The 27,635-nt window shown below is 37.1% G+C and overlaps 1 protein-coding gene across 3 annotated transcripts in view; it reads left to right on the top strand.

Annotated features, from left to right (window-relative positions):
• Positions 1–12,476, top strand: part of SPAG6 (sperm associated antigen 6) — a 63,119-nt gene extending 50,643 nt beyond the window's left edge. For 2 of the 3 annotated variants that reach the window (XM_010367563.2, XM_010367564.2), the window contains 3 exons: positions 2,724–2,840; positions 6,591–6,736; positions 11,519–12,476. In XM_010367563.2, coding sequence (XP_010365865.1) covers positions 2,724–2,840; positions 6,591–6,736; positions 11,519–11,588 — 333 coding nt within the window. In that variant the 3' untranslated portion in view covers positions 11,589–12,476. The remainder of the gene's footprint in view (positions 1–2,723; positions 2,841–6,590; positions 6,737–11,518) is intronic. The other variant, XM_010367567.2, reaches the window with a different exon arrangement.
• Positions 12,477–27,635: the final 15,159 nt, after the last annotated feature.

Genomic DNA, 27,635 nt, shown 5'->3' with positions numbered 1-27,635 from the left:
CAGCCAGGATGGTCTCCATCTCCTGACCTCGTGATCCACCCGCCTCGGCCTCCCAAAGTGCTGGGAATAGACGTGAGCCACCGCGCCTGGCTGGGAGAGTTTTTTTGGCCCCATAAAATTTCTGTACAATTCATAGTATGGAGTTGTAAGAGCTATTTTATTTTGCTCACAGCCATAAACAACCAATCATAATGCATATCTTCTAGAAGGTAACGAATCTTAAAACCAACATGTGACATGATCTTGTATGTAGAAAATCCTAAGGAATTCACACACACAGACACACACACACACATGCGTGCGCACACACACACACACAAATCATAGAACTAATAAGAGTTCAAAAAGTCATGGGATACAAGATCAATATACAAAAATCAATTGTATTTTCTTTTTTGAGACAGGGTCTCACTCTGTTGCCCAGGCTGGAGTGCACTGGTGCAATCTCAGCTTACTGCAACCTCCACTTCCCAGGTTCAAGTGATTCTTGTGCCTCAGCCTCCTGAGTAGCTTGGACTATAGGCACCCACCACCACACCGGGCTAAATTTTGTATTTTTAGTAGAGACAGGGTTTCACCATGTTGGCCAGGCTGGTCTCGAACTCCTGACCTCAGGTGATCCACCTCCCTTGGCCTCCCAAATTGCTGGGATTCCAGGCCTGAGCCACTGTGCCTGGCTGAGTTTAAGTCTTTTTAACAACTTTATTGAGATATAATTTACATACCATAAATTCACTCATTTTAGGTACACAATTAAATGATTTTTAGTAAATTTACAGAATTGTGCAACCATCTTCACAATCAAATTTCAGAATATTTTCATCATCCCAGAAGGAAGCCTCATGCCCATTTGTAGTCACTCCCTCTTCTTCCTCTCAATTATACCTGCCAGCTCCAGACAACTATAATCTACTTTCTGTCTTTCTAAATTTGACTTTTCTGGACAATCCATATAAATGAAATTATACAGTATGTGAACTTTTGTGCCTGGTATCTTTCCCTAAGGGTAACACTTGTGAGGTTCGTTCATGTTGTTGCATGTGTCAGTACTTCATTCCTTTTCATTGTCAAATAGACATGTAAACAAAGTCTTAAATAACTAGGATTTCTATTATGCTGGATAATACAGCTGATTATGAATTATGATATACATTTCTATCTAGAAGAATGTAATCATAAGCTGATTATATTTCTTCCACATGAAAGATAGTAAAGCTCAGTGAATTTCTAGTGTCATTGGACTCTTTTCTACAGTTCTTGATTAATAACAACACATCAACTTAGAACTACTAGAATAAGGGTGTCTTTAAATTTGTACAGTGTATGTGATTTCTGCTACACAGTTCAAGGACATTTTCACTGATAACAGTGAAGTTAAATTTGTTAGCTTGCTAAGATTACCATGATTTAAGATAGTTCCCAAGTATATTGGGAATTGAGAGTTTAATTCCAACTTACATTATACTACTTGTGGGAAAAAGCTGAGCTGCATATTTTACATTCCTTGTTTTATTTAATCTAATTTGTAAAACAGTGTTTGAGGATAAATGTGTCAAGCAATAAGAGGCTGTGCAAGACTGCTTAGCCTGGGTCTCCAGGAAACCTTAAATTCAAGAGATTCTTTACTAATAACAAACCTGTGATAAAGTTTTGCTGAATCGATTCATCAATTATAAAGTTCATGATGTGAAAATCACAATGCTCCTTGACATTTCAAGAGCATTGCAAAATAATAGCAAAACAATATGGTGATCTCAGAAGACCAGGTTGGGTAAGGCCTCAGAGAAAGAACAGGTGAAGAGAAAAGCCATAAGGGAGCACTGAAGCACAAAACCTCAGTCAAGCAGATGTGGAATTCTAGTGGAAAATAGCTGGAGACAAACCCAATTGTGAAGCTTTCCAACTGAAGGGGACAGCCTTTAAGACAAAGAAAATGAACCACAACTAGCCATGGCCTGAGGGCTGGCTGCCATGATGTGCTGCAGCCCCATCAGGGCCCTTCTCCACTTGTGGCAAGGATCAGCACCACATGATGTCACCTTGAAATATGGAGTGCAGGAGGGGGTAGAAATGGTACATATGGTACGTATTCTTCTGCTTGTGGGTGATACACTCCCTACTGTTGAGAAGATCTTTTCTCTGCAGTTGAGTAGATCCTATCTGTTTTGCTTCTGTGAAGGGGGAAATGTCTACCCAGGAGCTATAGCAGCACCTCTGCAAATGCTCATTGAATAATGCACCCTGTAGCCATTTTGACTGCCTATGTATAAGCCATGAAATCATGGAGAATATAGAAAGCCTGATAATTACATTCTTCAAAAAACTAAATTATTTTCTTGTATTTGTTGATAAGTAGAAATGGGATGTATTAGTTATCTCAGTTTCCTGTATATAAATTTTTATTCTAATACAGTATATATTAATTTATAGTCTGTAACTTTGTGCTTTATAATTTTAATTTTCTTCTAGGTATTTTAAGAGCTCAGTAATACACTTTACATTTTAAGGCTGAACACAAAGACAACTTGTAGGATATTCTATGATAAAACCAATCAAAGCAGGAGTTTTTTTTTTTTTTTTGACAATAATTTTAAAAAATGAAACAACTGCAGCTTAGACCAGGAAATTGATTTTATTTTCAAATTCTTGTAATGTGAGATTTGAATTCTTGCCGAGGTTTCATTGATTACTTACTTATATATACATCTACTTTGTATTTCAAGAGTAAAAAAGCCATAAAGAGTATCCTGCAAAAATGTACTTACTTACCAGCCCTTGAACCATTTCTATATGATGCTCCTCCCAATATTCTGAAGCATGTGGTTGGACAGTTCAGTAAGGTAAGAAATGGCAGCCTCTAAGGGGAGGAAGAAAATCAAAATGATTTGTTAACTTATTTTTATTTTTTTCTGTTGGGTCAGTAGCTTTTTCTGTAAGACAGGGTCATGGTTTTACTGCTTAACTCTCACCAATCTGTATGGACAGGGAAGTTACCTTAACAAAATTCACATGTAAATAAAACACTTTCTTTATCCTCACATTTTCCTCAAAGCCTCTATTGTCTTTTTAACTGTTCCCAGAAAATAAAAATCTCATAATATAGATAATTTATATTGATAAGTGACTTTTAGTAATCTTTCTAGTGTCTTTCATCTCACTCACCTGGGAATACTGCAAAGATCATAAAGAGAAAAGGAAAAAGGTTTCTGAGCCACTGAAACATCTTTCACAAGGTTCATGTGCTTTACTGGAGATGTTCTCAGACAGTCATTTGGAGCATATAGACTTATTTTATGAACAATTTTAACAAATATAGCTGTCATATTTCTTAGATTAGATTGTTGCAGATTAAATGATAGTAAATGGTAGTAAGGTAGAAAGGTCAAGCTGCTAGAAGTGGGCACAGCCAGCAGAGCTGATTACCAATAGCAAAGGATAAAAGAGAATGACTCTATTACCACAGACACTGATAGTCAGGATGGTGACCCTAAGCTGTCAAGAGCTGGCTAAATTATGCTCAGTGAATTTGGCTTAGGAAAATGGGGTCTGTGCAAGTAGTAGCCCATGGTGGTTATGAGCTCAGGTTCTGAACTGGAGTACCTGGAGTTCCCACTTACCAGCTCTATAATTCTTTAACAAAATATTGACCTCTCTAAACCTTAGTTTGGTTACCCATAAAATGTAAATAATTAGAGTACTTATTTCATAGGGTCATTGTAAAGAGTAAATGAGATATTATTGTTATGTTAAGCATTTAGCTCAATCCCAGGCACATATTAAACACTCAAAAGAACAAAAACAACCAAAGAGTTGTATTTAAGAAATAAAACATGCAAGTGGGTCAGGCTAATTTAAAAGATTTTTTAAAAAAATGAATGGGGGGTGGCAAATTCATTTGAATAGTCAGTTATAATGTTATATAAATGAGAAATTACTATTCATATACTATGTTTCTACAAATAATGAACAAAAACTATGTATTGTTATAACTTTTAAAGTAGTCCCTACAAATAAGTTTGTCTAGTTTTAGGTCTCCATCTGAAAGATAGAATCTGCTAACAGCCTTCAGTTCTGTCAACTCTGTTCATGACCTCCAACAGTGTAACTGGCCCTCAAGTGCCAGAGCCACAGGAAAGCAGAAGTTTCACATTGCTGAAGCCACTCACCCAGGCAGGATACAGTTCTGTGTATCAAACACCTATGTCCTTTCTTCCTCCTTCCAAGAAAATAACCTCCCCCTCTTAGTTATATGGGATGTGGGAGATATAATGGCATGCCCTCTTGACAAACCAACTAAATAACCAAATAATGCAGAGAAAAGACTAAATTACCGCAAGGGAAATTGGTCAATTTCTTTCTTTCTGTCTTTTTTTTTTTTTTTTTTTTTTTTTTTTTTTGTACTTTTGGGTGCTAAGAAAGTGACCAGCTAATTTGGTCATCTAAGAGTGATAAGAGATCAGGACTGAGTAGATCATCTACAGACAGAGTCATCTGTTCTTGAACTGGGTAATTGACATTATTTCTGAAAGTTTCATTTTGTAGTTTAATCTTTTAGGCTAGTGAGTGAGATATTCTGGTTTTATTGAAGTAGCTATGAAAGTAGACACTAACCTACATTAAGAGTTCAAAATACGTAAAACCAGTGGGATGTGTGGAAGTTAGCCCCAAGATAAAATAAATACAGTACCTGTATCATATACACTTATAAATGTGCCTTCAGGAATATTTTCTTAATCGAAAGATACCAAAGTACTAAAAAGAGATGATAAAGCAAGGTAGAAGGTGAAAAGGTACTGAAGTAGCTAGGGACAGAGATAGAAAGTAATGAAAATTCTCCAGGCCAAACGAAATATGTAAAACCAATATATTTATGGAATATTACGTTTTTTACAAATACATACTAGTGCAATCTTTTATTGTCTGTTGATTTATATTATTGTTCTATTAACAAGATCCTTTTGTGGTTTTAATTGTTTATTAAATGCCTACATGTACCCAGCTCTCTGTTGAGCACTGGGGAACAGACAAAAAAGATTAAGTTGTTCTTCAGGGAACTTTATAATGTAGCTGAGGAGAGCAGACAAAACAATTAGAAAACATTTCAATGTACTAGAGTTGGAGATAAACTTTTTTAAAAGAAGGAATGAGTGAATGTAGTCTGAAATGTTCAGATAGGGCTTCAATGGAGGAAGGACAAGTGAAAGGAGCTGGTCTCCTTGCAGAAGGAACAAGATGGGAAAAAAGGGTGTTTCTGTCAGAGGGATAGTAGCAGTGACCAAGGCAGAGCGCACCACATTGTGAGCCCACCCCTTCCCTAGGACCTTCCTACTCTGGTCAGTCTTTGTTTTTTTTTTGTCTCTCATAATAAATTTCTTCATTTCCACTGGGTTTTTCCTGTCAACATGCAAACGTGCTCAAGTCTCCTTGATCCTAAGATCAAAACCTGCAACATCTTTAGCCTTTAGTTCTATCTTACCTCGGTCCACTGATTACCTCTGTTTTTCTGAAACTTTAAAGTTTGTCTTGACTTTCTTACTTGGGACACTTTCCTCAGCTGCTGATAACCTGGCTTCCTCAACTTCCCCTCCACAGACAGCTGCCTTTACTCAAGTCTGCAGCACCTTTCTTCACTGTCAGATCCAGTGATGACTTGTTTTTTAGTTTTCATTGGTTGCTTTAAGAAACTTTCTCTTGGATTTATTGATTCCTTACATTTCTGGTCTTCTGTCTCTCTAACATTTCAGTCTCCTTTCTCTGCCTACACTTTAGTATATTTATTCATTTGTTAAACATTTGTCAAACCTCTGTTAGGTACCAAGCTAGAGGGAAATGAATGAATGAAGTCAAGTATAGTTTCTGCTTTCAGTGACATTGTGACAGACATATAATGCATAATTAAAAATTAAAATTAAAATATTGTGTGGTATTTAGGTATTATGTTGTAAGCACACGGATGGTGGTTTGACAGAATGCTGACAGAAGAGAAGGACTCAACTCATCCTGGGATAAGGGGATAGGGGCTTCCAGAGAAGGATTCTTAAAGGAGGTGACACGAGCTAAATCTTAAAAGATGACTAAGAGCTAACCAAGCATAACGGGAGAGGTTTGTGGAGTGTGGAAAGCCATTTTAGGAAGAGGTAACAGCATGGGCAAAGGCAAGAGATGGTACAGCATGCATGCTGTGATGTTACTGAAACAATATTTAGGATGGAGAGTAGTGGTGGCTGGAGAGGTATTTAGGAGCTGGGTCCCAGAGGACCCTTTGTGCCTTGTTAAGGAGCTTGCCTTTAAATTCTCAGGGAGCAGAGAGACCTTGAATGGTGTAAGCTTTGTATTTTACATCTGTGAGTGGATCTCCATTGCCTTTGCCCATGTTCATTGCCTTTATTTCATTTCTTTAGCCTAAAAATTAACACATTCTAAAAAGAGCACATTTCACTTCAAATCACCAGCAGATTTGGCTCATTATGTTATAGGTGTATTGGGTATAAATTCTCCTTTACATTTTCTTACATACATTATTGCTTCTCAATAGTAATAATCTAACTTGGAAAAGAAAAGCTGACATTTTATGTGCTTCACTTTGCAAGGTGCTGCCGCATGATAGCAAAGCTCGACGACTTTTCGTAACAAGTGGTGGCCTTAAAAAAATTCAAGAGATAAAAGCAGAACCTGGTTCTCTCCTTCAAGAATACATCAACAGTATTAACAATTGTTACCCAGAGGAAATAGTGAGGTAGGGAAAATGGACTTTGAAACGTTCAATATTAGAATATAGTTTTTCTGTCTTCAAATCTAGGTTTTATATCCATTGTGTCAAAATGTGGACTTTGAAATACGATGTGAGGCCAATATGTACCTTTATTCCTCTCTTGATCTCTTCCCCCTGCCAAATTAATTAATGATCTGACAGACACACACATTTCCAATTCAAACTGGAATGTCATCGAAGACATTTTTGTGCTAATTTAACACATGCTTTACTAAAGAGTACCCAAATATAGAGTTCAAAGTAACCAGTTTTTAAATTGTGAATACCTGATTATAAAAGGCCTATAGATTCTGATTTTCATAGTTCCCTGCATATTAAACAGATGTTGAGTAACAAAAAAAAGTTACTATCTAAATGCAAAAAAACCCCAAAATAATGTTTATGATATACAGGTACTTCAGAGTAAGATAGCAAGATGCTATTTTCAAGATTAATAAAAAGATTCATTTTTAAATGAAGTTGATTTGCAGAGCATTCAGCCTAAGCCTCAGTCCTTGTAAACCTGAAGGAGAACTATTCCACTAAACTCAAAATAAATAAAAGCAAAGCTACCAAAAAAAAAGATAGAATGATTTAAACAACTGAATCTTTAAAAATGCCCCCAAGGCATGCAGGATAAAGACATATTTATGTTTTCTAATCCTACATTTATTTCTTATTTTCTTTGATTAATGTTGGAAAATATAAATTCTAATTTTTAAAACTTACATGCTGTAACATATACTTACGTAAGTTGCAACATGTCTGTTAATTCTTCCTATTTAATATCAATAGTGTTTAATACATATGGTAACATTAATTTTAAAAGCACAAAAGCAATTTTAAGATTAACATTTGTTTTCTATCCACATATTTTTACCCAGTAAATTCTTTCCAGAGTTGCAAGTTTGTGCACTTTTAGGAAGTTTATGAGAACTCCTTGACCAAAAGAGTTCCAATAAGTCAGTTTTGAAATATTAATATATATGATACATTAAAGCAGTGATATATCATAACATGTATAATTTGTCTACATATACAAATTTATTTTTATTTATTTTTTTGAGATGGAGTTTCGCTCTGTCTCCAAACCGGAGTGCAGTAGCACGATCTTGGCTCTGAGATCTCCGCCTCCTGGGTTCAAGCTATTCTCCTGCCTCAGTCTCCCAAGTAGCTGGGACTACAGGTGTGCGCCACCACTCCCAGCTAATTTTTTGTAGTTTTAGTAGAGACAGGGTTTCCCTATGTTGGCCAGGATGGTCTAGCTCTTTTGACCTTGTGATCCACCCACCTTGGTCTCCCAAAGTGCTGGGATTATAGGCGTGAGCCACTATACCATACCTGGCCACAAATGTGTATCTTAAAAGTTTGTGTAACATAAAATGTGTAAAACCATTAAATGAAGGAAATATTAAAATCTTTTATGAAGAAAATAAAATTAATTTTTATACATGGAATATATGTCCCTTCAGGAAGAATGGTATTTTATATAAGTTTAAGGTAACTTTCAATGCAATTTTGTCAGGAACAAAGTTATAGAAAGATGCGGAAAAAAAAAAAAAAAAAAAACTAAAGTGTCCCCAGAAGGAATGACCTATTAGAATCAACCAATGGTAAGGTGCTTTGTTGAAGAGAAGTCTTTTTCCCACATTTTTGAAGGCATATTTTAATTGAGCACCAGGAAAAACAGCCAACTCCATCACATTAGAAATTAATCTAGTGCCTTGTCAGAATACTATTGTAAATTTTTAACTGCTCCAATTCTGTTGGCTGAGATTTTATTTTTAAAATTGGCTAATTATCATAAAGAATTTTGGTTACCTAACTAATATTTTCAAATTTCTGATATATATATATTTTACCCACACAGGGCAAGTAGGAAAACCTCAGTTATGTCTTAAAACATTAGGTTCTATAAAATGGTATTTTATAGACATCTTGGAAATGTTGTCCTTCTATGAAAATAGACAAATATAATCTCAAAATAGTTTTATTTTTACAATTACGTAATTCTCAAGAATCACTTGGTGACAACTATTTTAGAATTAATTATCCTTTGTAAGACAGTTTATCAACTGGTACATTCATCTGTTACTAACCTAAACATTTGTTTCATATTGCCTTCTGATTTAGTAATCTTTAAATTTTTTTAATAAAGAAAGGTAGGTAAATGAGAGGAAAGGGGTCTGGACTAGACATTAGAAGACCTAAGTTCTGGGCCTGGCTCACTCCACAGCCATAAGGTGTTTTTGAACTCATTTTTCTTCAAAATTTCTGCCTCAGCTGGGGTGGGGAAGCAGTTTTGGGGCAACATCTAATTTGGGGGGGAGATATGGACACAGTCTGCCATTCAGCATATTTCTGGTATCATAACAATATAATAATAACCCCACTTCTCTGTGGGTCTAGGATAAGGTCAATTCGCTTACATTCTTAAAGGCCATTTAGAGGTAAGTTGGGATAGCCGTGTTTGCTGGCCAGAGGGAAGGAATTTCCTGGTCTTATCTAGAGGCTCATTTTCTTTCCAAAGGAGTAAGCTAAGAGCTCAGGCTTAGGTGTCAAACAGACCTTAATTCCTCTCTCAGTTATAACTACTTACTATAACTAACTATTACCTTGAAGATAATAGTTAACCCTTTTAGCCACAGTTTCCACATCTGTACAAGGTGATTAAAGATAATTACCTATTTCATATAGTTAGAATTAAATGAGAAAATGCTTAGCCAAAGGGCTACATGTGGCTACTGAGGACTAGAAAAATGGCTATTATGTCTATTAAACTGAATTTTTAATACTGAATTTAAAATTTAAAAACCGACACTTGATTCAGTTATTGGAAAACTTTTAGATATGTTTGGAACAACTTGTGAGTCTATTTTTTCAACTGCAAATTTTATATAATCCAAATACAGACATACTAGCCTTTTTTTAAAAAATTAATTTATATTTTTGAGATGGAGTTTCACTCTTGTTGCCCAGGCTAGAGTGCAATGGCACGATCTCGGCTCACTGCAACTGCCACCTCCAGGGTTCAAGTGATTCTCCTGCCTCAGCTTCCCGAGTAGCTGGGATTACAGGCATGCACCACCATTCCCAGCTAATTTTGTATTTTTAGCACAGACGGGGTTTCGCCATGTTGGTCAGGCTGGTCTCGAACTCCTGACCTCAGGTGTTCCACCCTCCTCAGCCTCCCAAAGTGCTGGGACTACAGGTGTGAGCCACTGCGCCCGGCCCATACTAGCCATTTTTCTAGTCTTCAGTAGCTGGTGGCTCCCATTCAGTCTACATGTAGTTGGTGGCTCCCATATTTAACATGGTAATAACAATTATTATTAATCTAATATCAATGATAACATCATTATATCAATACTAAGAATACTATATTATGAAATATGTAAAATATTAATGTAGTATGGTAAATTAAATATTTATCACATTAAAATATAAAATGTATTAATATTTAAATTAAAATGTTAAAATTTTAAAGATATTTAAAAATCTACCTCTCGAATTCATATTATCTGGTGTCTGATACATTTGAAGGCCTAGGAAGGTAAAGTCTGCTTTAAAATTTTTGACTAACTCAGAGAAGAAACAGTTGTGAATTTCTCAGTGTAAGAATACTTCGAAGAAACCCACTGTTGAAAGACAATTTTTTCAAGAGTAAGAGACTGTTAGAGGAGAAACATTCTTTCAGGTAGCTTTTTGGGTGTGTACATAAGTATCTGTTTATGTATGCCTATAAGCACACTACTAAGAAAATACAGCTGTATTTTTTTTTTGGTCCACCTTAACTTGATAAATTGTGGAAGGAATTTTAGTGTAATATAAATTATGAGTTTTTAGGTCAAGCATCTGGGCATAGATAAAGATAACTAACAAAAGGCAAAGCAAGTCTCTAATATTAGGTTTTATCTGGAGAAAATGCCTTCAGAAACAATCATTTTGAGTGATTTGAGAATTTTTGAATTATACTTTATAAATTTTTAAAAATTATTCTAGAATGCCTGCTAAATTTTATTTGACATTCATTTATCTGCATGTAAATTATTTCCATGACATATTAAGCATCTCACAATTGATTGATCCACATATTGAATACTTTATACTAAATCTTGTATAAAATGTTCAAGTTATGAACGTAAATGTATAGTACTATAGATGCCCAAGAACTATTAATAGTAAAAATGATTAATTTCATAGGTTTGTGTGATACAAGTATTTGTAAATAGTTTTTTTGAAATTATATTTTATTAAATAGTTTTTCAATATGAATTATACTCCCAGAAATTTTTGTTTTCCTAGGTGACCAGATCTGATTAAAACCCATGCTGAGAATGATCTCTAAGGCAGTTAGAATGCAGAAGTTGATTAGTAACAATAGACTGTGTAGTCTAACTTATGAAAAAAATCTATTAGCTATGATCCTTAAAGCAACATTAGCCACTTGATATGATTAAAATGAAGTCTCTGTAATAAAATATTGTCACTGGATTGAAGATTCTTGTTTGGAAAATGTTCCCATTTGCCATTACATTTATATCCCTTAAATGTTTTGCTACTTCTCTAGCACAGTTTTATGAATTTGTATTCTCTTCCTGGATAGCCTCTAACTTTATGCACAAAGCGTTACTGGAGCATAATTATTCAGAGTGTATTTGAGATTTCACTCACAGGATTATTTCAGATCAATCCCCTATACTGCATCTTATGTGCCTGCTGTGTTGATCATTTCACAAGCGTTTAATGGAGTATTTTCTTTTTCAGGTATTATTCCCCTGGATATTCAGATACACTTCTGCAGAGGGTGGACAGCTATCAACCACTGAATAACTAAGCAAAGTTATATTTTGATACTCAAATTCACAGCAGAGTAGTTATGAGTAACAGTAATTAAATCTTTCTAAATATTTGAACTAAGTATATTCTAGATTTATTTAATGGGAAATACCTTTAGATAATATTTTCTAAATTTATGTAATACTTTAAACATTAGTAGCTTGAATATATGAAGAACTATTCATGGTCATTCGCATGCATAGGACTTGCTCTAAAAGTAGATTTTAAAAACACGTTAAAGGGTTTTAAGGCATTTATTACATGCAGACACCTCCAATGAGATATAGATAAGAGATGGCATTCAAAAACCCTAGATTATTCTAGCTAATTCGTCATAGACATAGGCAAGGAAAGCTGGCCTTGCTAACTATATAGTAGGATACAGAAGAGAAATCTTTGAAAGAGAAAACTGATGACATATACAGGGCACTTGAAGGAGACTCTGATGCTAGTTACATAAGTGCATTAACTTAAGACACAGACTGTGTGGGTAACCTGTTAGATTTTGCCAAGTTTAGGAAGAATTTACTCTTTATCACAAGTTTTCCAAAATCCCTTCCCCACCCTATCTAAAGTGTTCCTTACCTTTCATGGGGCCAGTGAGGGTAGAATTCAGATTAAAGAGTTATACTCCTGCATACATGCTCTCCTTCTCATTGAAAGGTTTCTTAGTCTAGCTCTGCTCATGAATAAACAAAGAAGCAGGCATGTAAAATGGATCCTTGTCCTAGCTTCACTTTTCCAAGTTTCAAAAATCATATTTTCAGGTATTTAAGGAATAATGTGAAGATAATACCATCAGGCTCAGACTTCAACATGCATTTTCACTTAGGAAGCGGTAAACAGGTGAAAGAGGGTTTCAATAAAATTTTAAATAAAAACAGCATTACAATTGTCCTTTTCATTTTTCCTATCCAGTGTGTTACCGACCTTGGGGAATATGTGATTGGATTTATGGGTCTTGATTAGTTGCTGTGTGTGTGTCTTTTGCTTTAAAGGGATATTACTTCTGCTGCTGTCTCCTGGAGGAGGTGAGTGGTAACCCCCACAGCCCTTAGGCCACGGTGTTTCCAGTCTGACTCTGTTTTCAGGTTTCCTTCTTGGACTCTCTCTCTCTCTCTTTTTTTTTTTTTTTTTATTTTTCATGCAAAAGGAGCTACCCATTTGTTTTTTGTATTTTCTGGATTCATCTCTGTCATCATTATTTCCTAACAGTGCATAACTTTGTTGCATCTTTTAAAACTTCATAATACCCAAGATTACCCCATTTCGTTTTGCCTTATATCCAGCTAAGATTGTTGGTGATTTCATTTTTTTAAATATTTCCTTGGGCCTATTTTGTTTCCTTGCAGCACTTTCTTTGACCTGTTGAATAGGAAAATGTAATTTGTATTCCCAGTTTTATAGCTTTCCTTTCTTTCCTTCATGCCTACACAGTTTGTCTTATTAATCTTTTAATTGGAGAAAATAAAAGTAGTCTTTATCTTTCTTCATTAGGGCTATTCTTAGATGTGTTGGTAATGACAGAAATTAGTTTATCTGGGTAAAAACCACCTCAGATATTGTTGGAATGTCAAATTTCCTAGTTGAAGTTTTTCACTTCATAGATAATTTCATACTTATCAAATAGTACTAAACAAATAAGTAATAAAATACTTAATAGTGTTCAGATGGGTGTTATAATCTGACCATATGCATTGTGGAAAATTTATGCTATGAAATGTTTCTTGACATAAAACACTAAACAGAATGAAGCTTTACTTTTTGAAAAGTATGTTGTGAGATTTAAAAAATAGATATAAAAACAAAATCTTTTTCATTTGTCATAGGGCAAAAATAATGCCTGTTATTAATGATATCCACTGCAATCTTTCACCCCCATGTGAATTTTGTCAATTTCAATTCCCTGTGCAAACAAACCCCTGTCCCATTGCTCCCTACCCACCCCCAACCCCAGGAGTTTATTTAAAATTTCCCTGTTCTTAGGAATTCTCAACTTATATGAACAACTATTTTTAGGACTTCAGTTCAGGAATAGAATTACTTGGACCTTATTATTATAGATTCAGTCCTTTCATGTGTTGTGGAAATAGGTGAAATCAGTGGTACCTGAAAAGAGATGTTGAAAACATAGGTTCTAGTCTCTCTCTGTTAAGTATTATAGTAAGGGTGATAATAGTTGCTCAGCTTACTCATAAGAAGCTTTTGAAAATAACCTGCAGTGGTGAACATAACAATGTTATAAACAAATCCATTTTATACAAACTCGACATGTGATTAATGGAAAACCTGATAGTCAATGGCAGATTACATATTTTAGCCAGCAATTGTGCAGTATTCCCCAGGTCCCACACAATCTTACATAAGTGTAGTTCAAGCCAGATGATTTGTGATTTTAAAAAAACCCCTACATTTCCTGCCCTCATGGAGTTTTCCAATATCAACACATTTGCCCAGACAGAGGCAGTGGAATAGGCACAAGACACTGAACACAAAACAGGCATATTTAATGTAGTATGGAAAAACAAATGACAACCCCATATTTGCAGGATATTGACCTGTTTTTCTAACCCCTTCCTCTCAAAGAAAACCCTATTCCTTAAAGAAAGGATGAAAGGTTTGCTTGTTTCTAAACTTGATTTGAGGTCCTGCTTAACATAAACCCTGACCTTAAATTCCTGGGTGAGGCCCATCTCCCATCCCAGATATCAAGTTTAGAAACTAACCTTGAAAGAATGAAGAATTTTTCTGTTGCGTTTTCAAATAGCCAATTCTTTGATTAAGATAGGTGCTACCAAATGTTGAGGTTTACGTACACCGTGGCTTATTCTGCCACAGAATTCACTGTTTAAAAAATGATTTGTAGCTCTTCTGCTTCTTTTAGGAGATTAAAAGGATCAAATGGCTGTCCTATAATTATTACATTTACCAGTTGTTTAAGATACTTTTGACTTTTAAAATTAGATTTGTTCATGCTCTTATATTTCTAGTAACATAAATACTCATGTTGTTTTGTTTTTACAAGGCCTTGGTAGGCCATATAATTAGATGCATATTCAGTGATATTACTTTAAAGAATGGTGGGTTTTATTGTTTTGTAGATATCAATAAGTTAATATGTTTTAAAAAATTAGGCAGTATATGAATGGATAAAGAAGCAAAAATATGACTCCACATCTCACAACCCAAAACAGAATTGTCATTAACAAGGTGAGATGATTCCAAATAGCTCTCCAAACCTTTGTACAGCTAGAAAAATTCTGGAAAAATGTATTCATGCTACACATGTTATTTTTAAATTAAAACCAAAAGTTACCACAGTTTGCTTGTTTCATGGAAGATAAGAGTTTTCACTGTGTTTTTAATTTTAGTGGGTTTAGAAAGAAAAAAATATTTCCTTGGAGATTAAGTTAGAGTTTAATACAAAATATTTATAAATGGGCTTCTTTTATTCATGATTGCTACATTTTATAAAGTAGATTTAAACTGAATGTTGGATAAAGAACATTATGCCAATATATATCATTATTGCAAAGTGATTTGGTATAGATATTTATACATTAAATAAAGCCTCTAAATTTCGTCACATATATAGAATTTGTGGTAATACAGTCTTGCTAATTTTATTTTATTTTTTTATTTTTTTATTATTTTTTTTGAGGTGGAAGTCTCGCTCTGTTACCCAGGCTGGAGTGCAGTGGTGTGATCTCGGCTCACTGCAAGCTCCGCCTCCCCAGTTCACGCCATTCTCCTGCCTCAGCCTCATGAGTAGCTGGGACTACAGGCGCCCGCCACTACACCTGGCTAATTTTTTGTATTTTTAGTAGAGACAGGGTTTCACCGTGTTAGCCAGGATGGTCTCGATCTCCTGACCTCGTGATCCGCCCGCCTCGGCCTCCCAAAGTGCTGGGATTACAGGCGTGAGTCACCGTGCCCGGCCCACTCTTGCTAAAATTTATGCATTACTGATAGTAAATGTTTACCCAAAGTATTTTTGGATATAAAGAAGTCCAACTCTATGAACTCTTGTAACCGATATTGAGTGTTCTGTTTTTTATATTTCTGTTTGCATGTGTAGTTTAAGTCATACAAACAATACAAGTGAGTAAAGTGCCAAAGGGAATGTCAACGTTTTCCTGTATTTTTCTTCACTAACTGAAGATGACCTTTTACTTAGATGAGTGAAATGTGCCCTGTTCTCAGTCCCCAGTGTCATCCAGCACTGTGATGAGCACACAGGAGAACTAGCAGCAGGTTGGACTGAGAGTAAGGGCCTCTAGGCTCCTGGTTGACCTTAGGTCACACTCGCTCTGACCACAGAAAGTCTCCCCAAGTCTCTAGGCCTTAGTAGACCCGTATAAGAATCTCAAAACTACTACCCCAGTCAGTGGCCTTGGCAATTTGCTAATAGCACCCACTTCATCAGATTCTGAGGCTTAAGTGAGGATGAGCGAGCAGAAGGTGTGGCATGTAGTAAATGCTGCCACTATTACTCTATATATCTTTGTACAAATGTAAAAGGTGCCCAGTCCTCAAGATAGTTTATTTCCATCTGGCAGAAATTATTGTAATAGTCTTATTTTGTTAGAGCAACACACTTTACTGCCATCTGCTGGAAAATTCTCTATAAATATGCAAATCCATGATGTCTAATATGTGAACTGTGCCCCCTTAGAAGTGCTGGTGCCCTTGTGAAGTACACAACCTGTGTGACCGTGCACATAAGTGCTTGATAAATCATATTTGCTACTCTTCTTTTCACTTTTGTAATGGATTTTGAAGAGAGTTTCAGATAAACAATGCTACTGGATGAAGAAATTTATTTTAAAAAATCAAAGAGTCAAAGTTAATATCAATAAAAAGAATCAGCATTTTGTTGCAAAACCTGGAAACATTTGTGCCCACTACTTCCCTCACTTCCCCCTTCCCCCACAGAAAAGTGTGCTCTACAATAAAACCTGCAATCTAAGTTAGCAGAGATGCTAAGTAAGCCATTATTCTTGCATTTATAAACACTGTATGCGAGACAAAATTTGGAGCCACATTGTATATATGCAAAACTAATGCACATTTTGGAATAACCCATGTGGACTTTTCATCTTGACTTTAAAAATTGAATAAAAATATATTAATAATGTATCATCACTGCAAGATGGCAGATCTCCAGAAAGCAACACTTCTGGGCTTTATTTTCTTCATCTCAGAACCTGGGCTGGGATGTAACAGGTGTCCCTTTCTTCTAGCCAGACAATCCTTAATGAAGGGATGTTATAGTACCATTTTGCACACAAAAGGAAATATTTGGCTCATTTTCATAGATAGCTATACAGTCGTGGAGAAGACTGATCAAAGTTGGATAAAAGAGAGTTTATTGATAATGGGAGCAGTCTCCCAGGACACAGGATTTATCACACTGGCAAGGGTGATAAGATGACTCTTGGAAGCTCAGAGAAAGCAACAGCCCATGGTAAGTGAAGTGGAAATGCCATAATTGCCAGGGCCAACTGGAAGAGGTGTCAAGTGACTCAGAGAGGTGGGCATGCTGGAGTGCATAGCCTATGTGGGGATGGAAAACCCACCAGCTGACTGCGTTCTTAAGTGAAGGCAGGGAGGACATACCATTTACCAAAGTGATAAGAAATGCATTGTTAAGAGGGTTATTGAGAATCTTAGTGGAGGCACTCTTCTGTATGCCAGGGTTGACTGGAGGAGACACTGCTACAGAAGTGGGCTCCTTAATAGAAATAAGGATGATAGGATCCTGAAATAACAGAGGCCAAGTAGCAAGACTTAACTGTCAGAAGCAAGCTGTGCACAGTTTTTGCAATGAGTGGCAAGACTGATGTGGCACCCAGGGCCCAATCTACAGAGAGCTGTGAAAATGCTTAATAGAATTTCCTAGAAACAAGATAAATGGGCAGTCAACAAGCATCAATTTATAAAATAAAAATAAATATGAGGCTGAGGGCAGCTGTCAAGGTAAAAAGTCAGTCACTAGCTCAGTTTCCAAACCTGAGTCAGATCTCAGATCTGGGACCCATTCTCTGAAGGAGAGGATGATCCTTATGCCAACAGAACCTAAAGCACCTGAGCAAGTATGTTTAGTAATTATTTCCCCAGCACTTCAGAATATTGTTCCAACCCTTTTACCAGATGATAGAGCTCTGTGGCAGGTCTAGACAGCAGTACAAGAAGCCCTGCTATATCCCTCAACAGACCCCATATTAGAGGAATCTGTGGTAGGAAAGAATGCTCGAGATAGTTGCTGGTAATCAATCTCAATAAGAGAATCACAGCATAGACCCCCTAGGATGCTGGAGAAGGCCATATTATCTGTAGTAAACAACAATATACGATTCTAAAGTTCTTGGCTGGCTGTGGTGGCTCACACCTGTAATCCCAGCACTTTGGGAGGCTGAAGCAGGAGAATCGCTTGAGCCCAGGAGTTCAAGACCAGCTTGAGCAATATAGAGAGACTTCATCTCTACAAAAAATACAAAAATAGTTGAGTGTAGTGGTGTGTGTCTGTAGTCCTAGCTACTTGAGAGGCTGAGGTGGGAGGATCACTTGGGCCCTGGAGGCCAAGGATGCAGTGAGCCATGATCACCCCACTGCATTCTAGTCTGGACATCAGAGAGAGACCCTATCTCAAAAAAATAAATAAAGGAAATTCTTGCAGACCCCTGAGCCCTGATTGAAATGAAGCACCTGACCATGAGACATCAAGTAACTATGCAGCCTGAGATATTCATCATGAGCTGGCTCTGTCAGACCCACCAAGTTATAAAGTTGGGTGGGCCTGGCAGCAATTTATCACAAAATGGAAGTGGTAGATACAGGATTGGGCATGAGCTGGGTCAGAGGACACAAGTAAGTTGTACCAGTTGATGGCCCAGACCTACATGTTATCCACTCCTATTGCACTGGTGTTTATAACTACGGTGTTCACGACTATCTCAGCTCACAACTATGGCTGCATGGAGGTGTGTCCCTTGTGGCCAGCTGATGGAGGAGGAAAAGGGCCGACCTTCATTCATAGCTGGCTGGCTCTGCATAAGAGTGCAAGCCAAAAATGGATGCTGCTGCACTACAACCCTACTTAGGGTGATCTTGAAAGAGGGTGGTGAGGGAGAAATCCTTCCAATGGGCAAAGTTCCACTGGATGCACTTGGTCATCCACTTTATGTGAAAAGAAGAGTGGTTCAAGGTAAAGAATATGTGCAGGCTCATGGACAGTGGGGGATGGGGTGGTTGTTTGGTCAGGGGCTTAGAAGCAGAAGGATTGATATGGATATAAGTTGTGAAGAACTTTGTGTCATACGTTAATGCACATCAAAGCAGTCACTACCAAAAGGCACTAAACAACATTCATATCTCAGCCATGTGTGCAGCAGCCTCTCTCGTTGGCTACTGTAGTGCTGGCACAATGGGCACATAAATGGAGTGAGTAGCCATGGTGGCAGGGATGGTGGCTATGAATAGATCCAACAGTATGGACTTCCATTCACCAAACCTGATCCAGCTACTGCCACTGCTGCTGCCAAATGTCTAACCTGTCAATAACAGAAACCCCAACGTAGTATCCCTCAAAGAGACCAACCAAACATTTGGAGGTAAGTTGACTTCAACTTCTTCCACCCTGGAAAGGGCAGGAATTCATCTTGATTGGGATTATTGTATATTCTGGCATGAATTTGCCTTTCCTATCCATAGGACCTCAGCCAGTACCACTACCCAACAACTTAAGAATGCTTGATCCACTGGTATTAGATTCCATATGATACTGCCTTGGATCAGAGTCTACTGGTACTATCACACATATTGCATCATTCCTGAGCCACTGCTTTGACAGAATAGTGGACTGTCCTCTTGAAGACACAACTGAGGCTCCAGCTTGGAGAAGATACCCCCACAAGGTTGAGATACCACCCTAAATCAATGCCATTATATGGTGCTATGTCCCCAATAGGTAGAATACTTGGTCTAGAAACTATAGGAAGAAGGAGGAAGTAGGCATGGCTCTGCTTACTGTCATTCCTAGTGGTACATTTGGGGGAATTTGTGCTTCCTGTCCCCAAAACTTTAGATTCTGTGGGTCAAGTGGTCTTGGCTTTCACTGGGGTAATACTTTACCAGTGGACACAAAGTCCCATTGTACTTCACACTACAGCTGCCACTTACTTTAGTCTCCTTATGCCAAGAGACCAGTGAAGAAAGAGTCACTAAACTAGCAAGACCATTGACCCTGATCATCAGGAGGAGGTAGAACTTTGTCACAGAACACAGAGAAGGAAGAATGTTTGGCACACAGGTGATATGATGGGATGTTTCCTGATGCTCTCATGCCTAGTTTTAACAGTAAACAGACAAGAACAGAAGCTATGGCTGGGATAGACATGGGGACCAGGGACTCAGAATCTTGGAGACAAGGGTCTGGGTCACCCCATCAGACAATCTGCCTAGACCAGCATGGCTGCTGGCAATGGCTGAGGCAATTCTAGAATGAGGACAGGGTAGAGAAGAGGGTGAAATGTCAGTTAACCTCAGGCTTGAGATCTATTGCAGCTGCAGTGACTATAATTTGCTGATTAACCTTATAAGTTTCCCAGTAATAAAGGCCAATGAGAATCCTGGAATTGCCGAGTACTGGGTGGATGAACTTACCCCAAGCGGCAGGTGGATCTGAGCAGCACAAAGGGTGGCCCACAATACTCTAGCACTCCACCCATGTCTCGTTTTTAGGACCAAGGGCCAACAAACCCGTCCTCCAACTGCTGTGATTTTTGGTCACATGTTTTATATCCTTACCCACAAATATGAACTGAATTAAATCCTCAACCCACAACCAGAATGGTCTTAATAATTTGCTAAATCTTAAAATTGACACCTTAATTTGAGCACCCCCACCCCAAATTTGAGAACACATAGGCAACTGGTTCAAACTGGAATCCAACCAAACCAGAACATCAAATTTTCTCAGATGCGAATCCAAACCAGAAGTTCAGACACTTAGTATATACAGCCCGGGTAGACTCTCTGCGGCCTTAGCAGTCCTTGCTAATTAGAAGCTCCTGTATTACCTCTGGGAGCTTAGCTAGCAAGCATCTTTCCAACTGCGCTCCCAAATGAAGGTAAGGTAAATGGCTAGAATTTTTAAAAATTAACTTATGCTCAGTTATCTATTTGGTTCAGAGGAGAAAGAAACATCAGTGATGTTTCAAAAGGTAATTCCATATCCACCACCATCATACCCTCCAAGTCACATGGTAAAAATAAATGATGCCTGGCTGTGGTTGTGAAGCCATCTCAGTTCTCATCTGATGTAGCCTAATGAAGGCTCTGAATACCAAGAGTGAAATCTTAACCTTAACAAATGACCTTGCCTCACAGTTCAGGCACAACTTTTAGGTTTCTCATCCAAGGAGGGGGGGATTTAAAAATCAGTATTCATATGAAAAATTATTATTGGAAGCCCTTGAGTGTTGCTCACACAAGAGATGCAGGTCTATGTTTATGCACCATGAGGATGGGAACGATGCTTGATTCATCTTTGCATCCAGCACAACACTTAGCATAGTTGCCTAGTGTGCAGCAGGAGATCAAGAAATAATTATTGAATAAATGAATGAGGCTTCAAAGTTCCACAAGCCTTCCTAGTTACTGGCAACCCTTGAGGGGAATTTCGCCAAGACACTTTAAAAGTGTAGCTTGCCCAAGTAAGAAAAGGCTGTTTTCAAGATCTACTCTGTCAGGACCGCTGCCACTTTGTTTTCATTGGGTGTGGGAATCTGGCTCTACCATCCTCCACACCCGCTCAACTCAGGTTAACGGTGTCTGAAGTAGTTCTTCTTAGAACTTTAAAATGGTAGCAAAAAGACCAGTTTAGAAGGAATGAACCATGTTGTAGGATGATTTTCTGAGTTTATTTAACAGCTTGTGCATGTGTGTGTGTGTGTATGTGAGTGCAAGTGTATATGTGCCAATCAGATTCTCCCAGGAACTTTAGATTTGCAGAGAGACAGTGGTTGGGAGTTGGTAGCTACATCATTAATGGCAGCCAACCCTTTGGAGGAACTTGCAGATTTCAGCCTCTGAGGTCCTGGGAACTGCCCTGGGCCACTTCTCCCTGAGGGAGATTAAGTTGTTCAGCTCTTCTTGTAAGACTCTTCCTTCCAGTAAATTTACACTTTTACCTATATTCTTTCCAACTGTTTTTTGTTATCTGCAAATGGAAGAAAGGCATTTTGGAGGAAACCAGTGAATCTGAGCTGGGCTCTGGAAGAATGGTGGGGTGGAGGAAGAAGAGCTGAGTGGAGAGGTCAGGGGAAGGCTCTTAAGGCGGTCAATCACCTTTCTGCCCTGAGTCAGCTATGGACAAGAGGCTGCCAAGCAGAGAGTTGACTCAGCGGAAGACTGCAAGGGGCCACCCTGAGTGAGGCTGTTTTTTAAATATTCATTTCAAAAGCAATTGAATGCTCTCTTTCCCCTCTCCTTGTGCTTAGGTATGACTTCTACAGTTCTTGTTCCAACCACTCGAACTCTTTTGTGTCTCCTGCCTCTGCTATCTTCCAAGGCACCAACTAATGTCCAACGAGGCCACAGGGTCTTCTCTTTGATTCCAGGATATTTCTGTGAATTATTAGCCTTTTTATTGAACCTAAGGAAGGAATTCAAATGGTGATTTAATTCGTGCCTTTCTCCCCTCCTGCCCCTTCCCAAGTATCCCATTGTGGGAATTTTGGAGACAAACCCTGCCTCTGATTCAAGCCATGCATGTAAATGAATTTATTGGATGCCACTGAGAAGGCTACATTAGGAAAGGGAAGAGAGTTGTGAATTTAAGAAAAACTACAACAAATCTATGTGGGAGGAGGGAAGGAGAAAAGGAGGAATTTGGACCATTCATTTGCAGCATGTCTTACTGACAGTTAAATACAGTGGTTTGTTCTGTTTTCTGCCACTCGAGGGTTATTTAATTAAATTCATGACCTAGGATGCTAACCAGCCCCACATCTAAAATAATTGCTTCTCTGTTGGTGAGATGTAAAGCCGGGATTGATTTTTCCCTGGCCGATAGCTCTCCTTTCTGACTCATGAATGTCATCTCCACTCCCTGCCCCACGTAATTTGATCTCTGTATTTGATCCCTATTTAGTAGTACACTTCGCCAAACAGATGTCTGAGTAATTAAAATCCCACATGGGCACGCTCGTCAGTGAGTTACATCTATTTAATAGTCAGCTTAGAAACTTTTCACCCTTCGGCTTTTCCGCCATCCTGGTGTCATATGTCAGTAGCCTTTAGCAGGATTTAACTATTAGAGTTCAAACCTGTCTGAACTCTAAAATGTAGTTTTAGCGTTGCAGTTTGTTTTCCTGCATTCATAGAGACTCTCTTTTCGTTTTCTGACTGCATTTTCTTCACAAGTCCCTGATCTCGTTCTCCTTCAACTCACCTGAATTTTCTCTATGGTTTTACACCAGCATTCAAATTCTCATTGGATGAGTCATCCTATATTTCATTCATGCCAACACTGGCAATTAAAAAAAAAATTAGAACAATGTTGTTATAACCATGGATTAAGAGTGCCTTTTACTTTTTACCCTGGAGGCATAGCCAAAATATTTCAGTCTGAACAATCCTCCGATTTTTTAAAAAAACTATTTGAGATCAAATACTGAAAACCTGTTTGGTTGCTACAGGTCACTGAAGGATTTTGACGGAACGGAATTATAGAAGGAAAGAATATGTACAAGGAAGGTCAAGAAGGGCTGATTACAGGGAATTTGTTCACTTTTGAGAAAGGATTTATATAGACACTTATTTAGAAAACGTTGAATTGAATATGAATACTACAAAAACAATGTTCTTATGATAAATCCTATGCTACTAAGTAACATTTCATAAAACTTGAGGAGAATGCTATAACTTACTGTAGATAAAATAATTTCCCTTACAGTTGATGATGCATATTGATTTTAAATTCCAAAGAACTAAACATTGTGAACTAAGTATAGAATATATATGCATCTGTTCTGATACCCATCAAACTGGACTTAAACAAAATCAGATAAATGAGTAGGTAATAAGTCATAGCAAAAGGATTCTTTATTTTCCTACTTTTAAACAGATGGAGTGCTAATGCATTTAGCATGAATCATTTTATAAAAGTAAGTTTCTCAGAACATGCATGTTTCTTGTGAAGTTCCTTTGTACTCACAGTATTTCAGAATAAAAAAATGTGATCGAAAAAACAAGCAACAAGTTCAGAGGTTAACGGATGTTGTTTTAGTTCTATGTGAACAAATTTTAAAAGTATTTGTACAAACTTTATTACCATGATTGTATTTAAAAGCTAGGTGAAAATCCTATTGTTCAGTGGGAACTTCATCTTAGTGGTTTGTACACAACTTCCGGTCTTGTTATCTAAACTAACAAAGGTCATGTAAATAAACAGACATAAATTAACAGCATGATTCTTAGATAAACAGTGACATGGACTAGGAGTTAGTATTTCAGGAGGTAGATAGCTTCTAAATAATGGAAATGCTATGGGTGTGATTTCTCTCAATGTTTATTATCTAGTATCATTATACCCCTTGCTAGCTCATGAACTGGTATGCTTTTCATTCTTGCTGTGCTCAAGATAACCTTCCCCTGCCTGTTCCCCAGCTCCCTTCCCTTTCATGCAGCTTGTGTTTAATCTATATAAAGTTTAAGGCACTTTTTTTTTTCTGCGATTCAAGCTTTTTAAGCCTTGTTTTCTGTCCAGTCATTCCCTATCCCACGTCTATCCATGCGCTGCTGTCTGTCTCTTTCAGACATTTTTTTTTAAAAAGGTGATTAATTCCAATAACCCATTTTTAGCTTCCCGTTGTCTTAGTGTAAATTGGGGAGAATATTTCCTGACCTCAACATGAAGAAGTTGTGAAAGTCAAATGAGCTCTTGTGTATGAAAGGGCTTTGTACATAGCTACTGGCTTCACGTAGCCAAGGAGCTTCCGCTCTAGCCCCAGTTACCTGCCTGTTTCAAATACAGCTTGTACCATTTGCTAGCCATGTGAACTTCAGCAAGCTATGTAACTTTTCTGTGGAACTTCAGTTTCATAAAGTGGAAAATGGGGATCATAAATGTACTTAAATCCTGGGGTTGTTTGGTGATGGTTACATGAGATGATTCATATACATTATGAGGTCAGAACATGATTAGAACAGTTTCAGTTTTAAGCCCCCAGTAAGTGCTACTACAAGTGCAGGGATCAGACGGTGTTTCCCTCTTGATACTGGTGTACTTCTTCACAGGCTCATCTCTCTCTAGCCCGAGGCGAAAGCTAGGCTATATCCCTTGGACGTGGTCTGTCACAACCAAGGATAAGGGCGGGTGTAGGGATCCTGGCTGAGCACATGTCTTTTGAGGATTGCCAGGTGCTTTTAACAGCTGTCTCTCTTTCTCTAAATAGTGTTCACTTAGCTTGGATTATCCTTTAATGACTTTATTTCGAATGACTTGTTTATGTCAATTTTTTCAATTTGCCACCTATTTATGCTTAAAGCCACAAAAATACATGCTTCCTAATCTGGAAAATGGGAATAGTAAGAGTATCTACCCCTGGGTTTGTCATGAGATCAATTGAACCTCTTCCAAAGGATATAAGGAAGTATAATATTCTAGGAAGCTTTTGAAAAATAAACTGGAGAAAATAGCATTTCCAAATATTACCTTGAACACAGGAAATGAGGTGAGAAGAAACAAAACATACAATAAAAACCTAATATTCTAAAACTTCAGTAAGTTAGTGATTCTTCCAAATGAACTCTCCTCTCAGAGTGGTTCTCTGAATTTAAGCTCAATGATGCTGTTGTTGCCCAAAATGTTTCGGGATTTCTTCTTTCAGAAGGGTTGTTAAGGACCTGGATGTAAATACTAACTCCTCCACTTTACGATAGTCATGACAAATATCTTCCTACTTCACAACTTCTTATTTGATATTGTTATAATTTTTGGTATACAGATGCTTTAAATAATTATTTCAGATAAATCTGTGAGTTCTTCCATTGTTTTGTGGTTCTTTTCCATCCAAAAATCAATTAGCTGTCCATTTAGATTTTTTTTTTTTTTTAGTTCTTTTATAGTTCAGTTTTTCACATTTATCTCTTTATCTGGAATGTATTTCAGGAGACTGCATGAAGTGAACATTTAATCTGATTTTTTTTCCCCAAATGGTTGGCCAGTTTTCCTAGTGCCAGTTATGGAATAATCCATGTCTTCCCCATTAGTGACGTTTCATTTATTGGAATATTGAGTTTTCTTTCAGGGCTATCTGTTCTGAAATATTTATTTGTCAATCTTTCTTCAGTAGTTCAATATTATTGTAATTATTATGGCTTTATAATACGTATTAACATGTGGCAGAGTAAATCTCATGTTATTATTCTTCCTTTTTGAAGTATTCTGGCTACTCTGTTTTTTCTTCCAGATGGAAATACATTTTTTCAACTTCTAAAAATGTCCCGTTGGAATTTTAGTTACAATTGCAAATTAAGGGATAGATATCTTTGTCTAGGAGCATAACATATTTCTCAATCTATTCAAATCTTTTTGATTTCATTTTTTCTCTTTTTCTTTGTATAAATCCCTTTCAGTTCTTGCCAATATTATTTATATGTGAATAGAATCTTTTTAAGAAATATATTTGTTCCCAGGTTTCAACATCCCAAAAAAGTTATATTTCCCAATAGGTTATTGCTAGATCAGTAGAAAGTTATTGATTTTAATAATTATTTTATAAGAGATTTTCAATCAAGTTTCTTAAGTTTTCTAGGCAAAAAGTATCCGCAAATAGAGGCAATCTGTCTACTGCTTTGCAATATTTTACTTAGTATTTCTGTTTGTCTTATTACAGAATGACTTCACATAATTTTAAATAATAGTGGTGAAAGCAGGCATATTTATACCTGCTTTTAATGAAAATGCCTGTCTGTCATTGAGTATGGAAATTTAAAAATACACACAAAAGTAAATGAAAGTCTAATGTGCCTCTCACCTAGCCTCAACAATTATCAACATTTTTGCACATACTTTTAGTGGTATTATAAATTAATCCAGTCTTTCGAATATTAATTTGGAAGTATCTATCCAAATATTGATCTGCAATTCCATTGCTAGGCATTAATCCAACAAGTACACCTGCATCGATAGGCAAAGACATTCAAGGATGCACTAACTGTATGTAATTGCAAAAAAAGGAGAAAATAGTCTAAATGGTCCCTAATAGGTGAGTGAAAAATATGGTTCATTCATATAACTGTACTCAACCACTATGAAAAATTTTGGTAGGTCTGTATGTGCTGATGTAGGAAGATGTACAAGGTACTTTATGAAATTAAAAAATAAAAAGCAGGCCAGCTGCGGTGGCTCACTATAATCCCAGCATTTTGGGAGGCCAAGGCAGGTGGATCACCTGAGGTCAGGAGTTCAAGACCAGCCTGGCCAACACGGCGAAACCCCGTCTCTATTAAAAATACAAAAATTAGCTGGGCATGGTGGCGTGCACCTGTAATCCCAGCTACTCAGGAGGCCTTTGGAGAGAAGGTGTAAACTTAATTTGAATGTCTTACCAGTAGCATTATTATTTTTATAAAATTTTATGAAAAGATATGATGTTGGCTATCAGTTTAACATTTACTAAAAGTTTTTTAAAAATACAATTGTAATTGGGAATAGGTGCTAGATTTTTATCACTTATCGAGACAATAAGGTTTTTATTCTTATATAACCTAAATGTATTTTTATATAAACTATTTTCCTAGTATTGAAATATCCTGGTATTTCTAGGATAAGATCTACCTGATTGTTTAAAATGACTGACTTTACTGAATATAATTTGCTAGGTTTTTTTTGGTATTTTGGGGTGAATTCTGGCATCGAGTTTCTTACGTGAACTTTAATTTTTTGAGTGTCCTTTCTTTATCTTCTTTTTTTTTGAGATAGAGTCTTGCTCTGTTACCCAGGCTGGAGTGCAGTGACGACATCACGGCTCACTGC

The sequence above is a fragment of the Rhinopithecus roxellana genome, chromosome 11, assembly GCF_007565055.1.
Source record: "Rhinopithecus roxellana isolate Shanxi Qingling chromosome 11, ASM756505v1, whole genome shotgun sequence".
In the NCBI taxonomy this organism is placed as follows: Eukaryota; Metazoa; Chordata; class Mammalia; order Primates; family Cercopithecidae; genus Rhinopithecus; species Rhinopithecus roxellana.
This window is presented reverse-complemented; position numbering and strand designations above follow the sequence as displayed.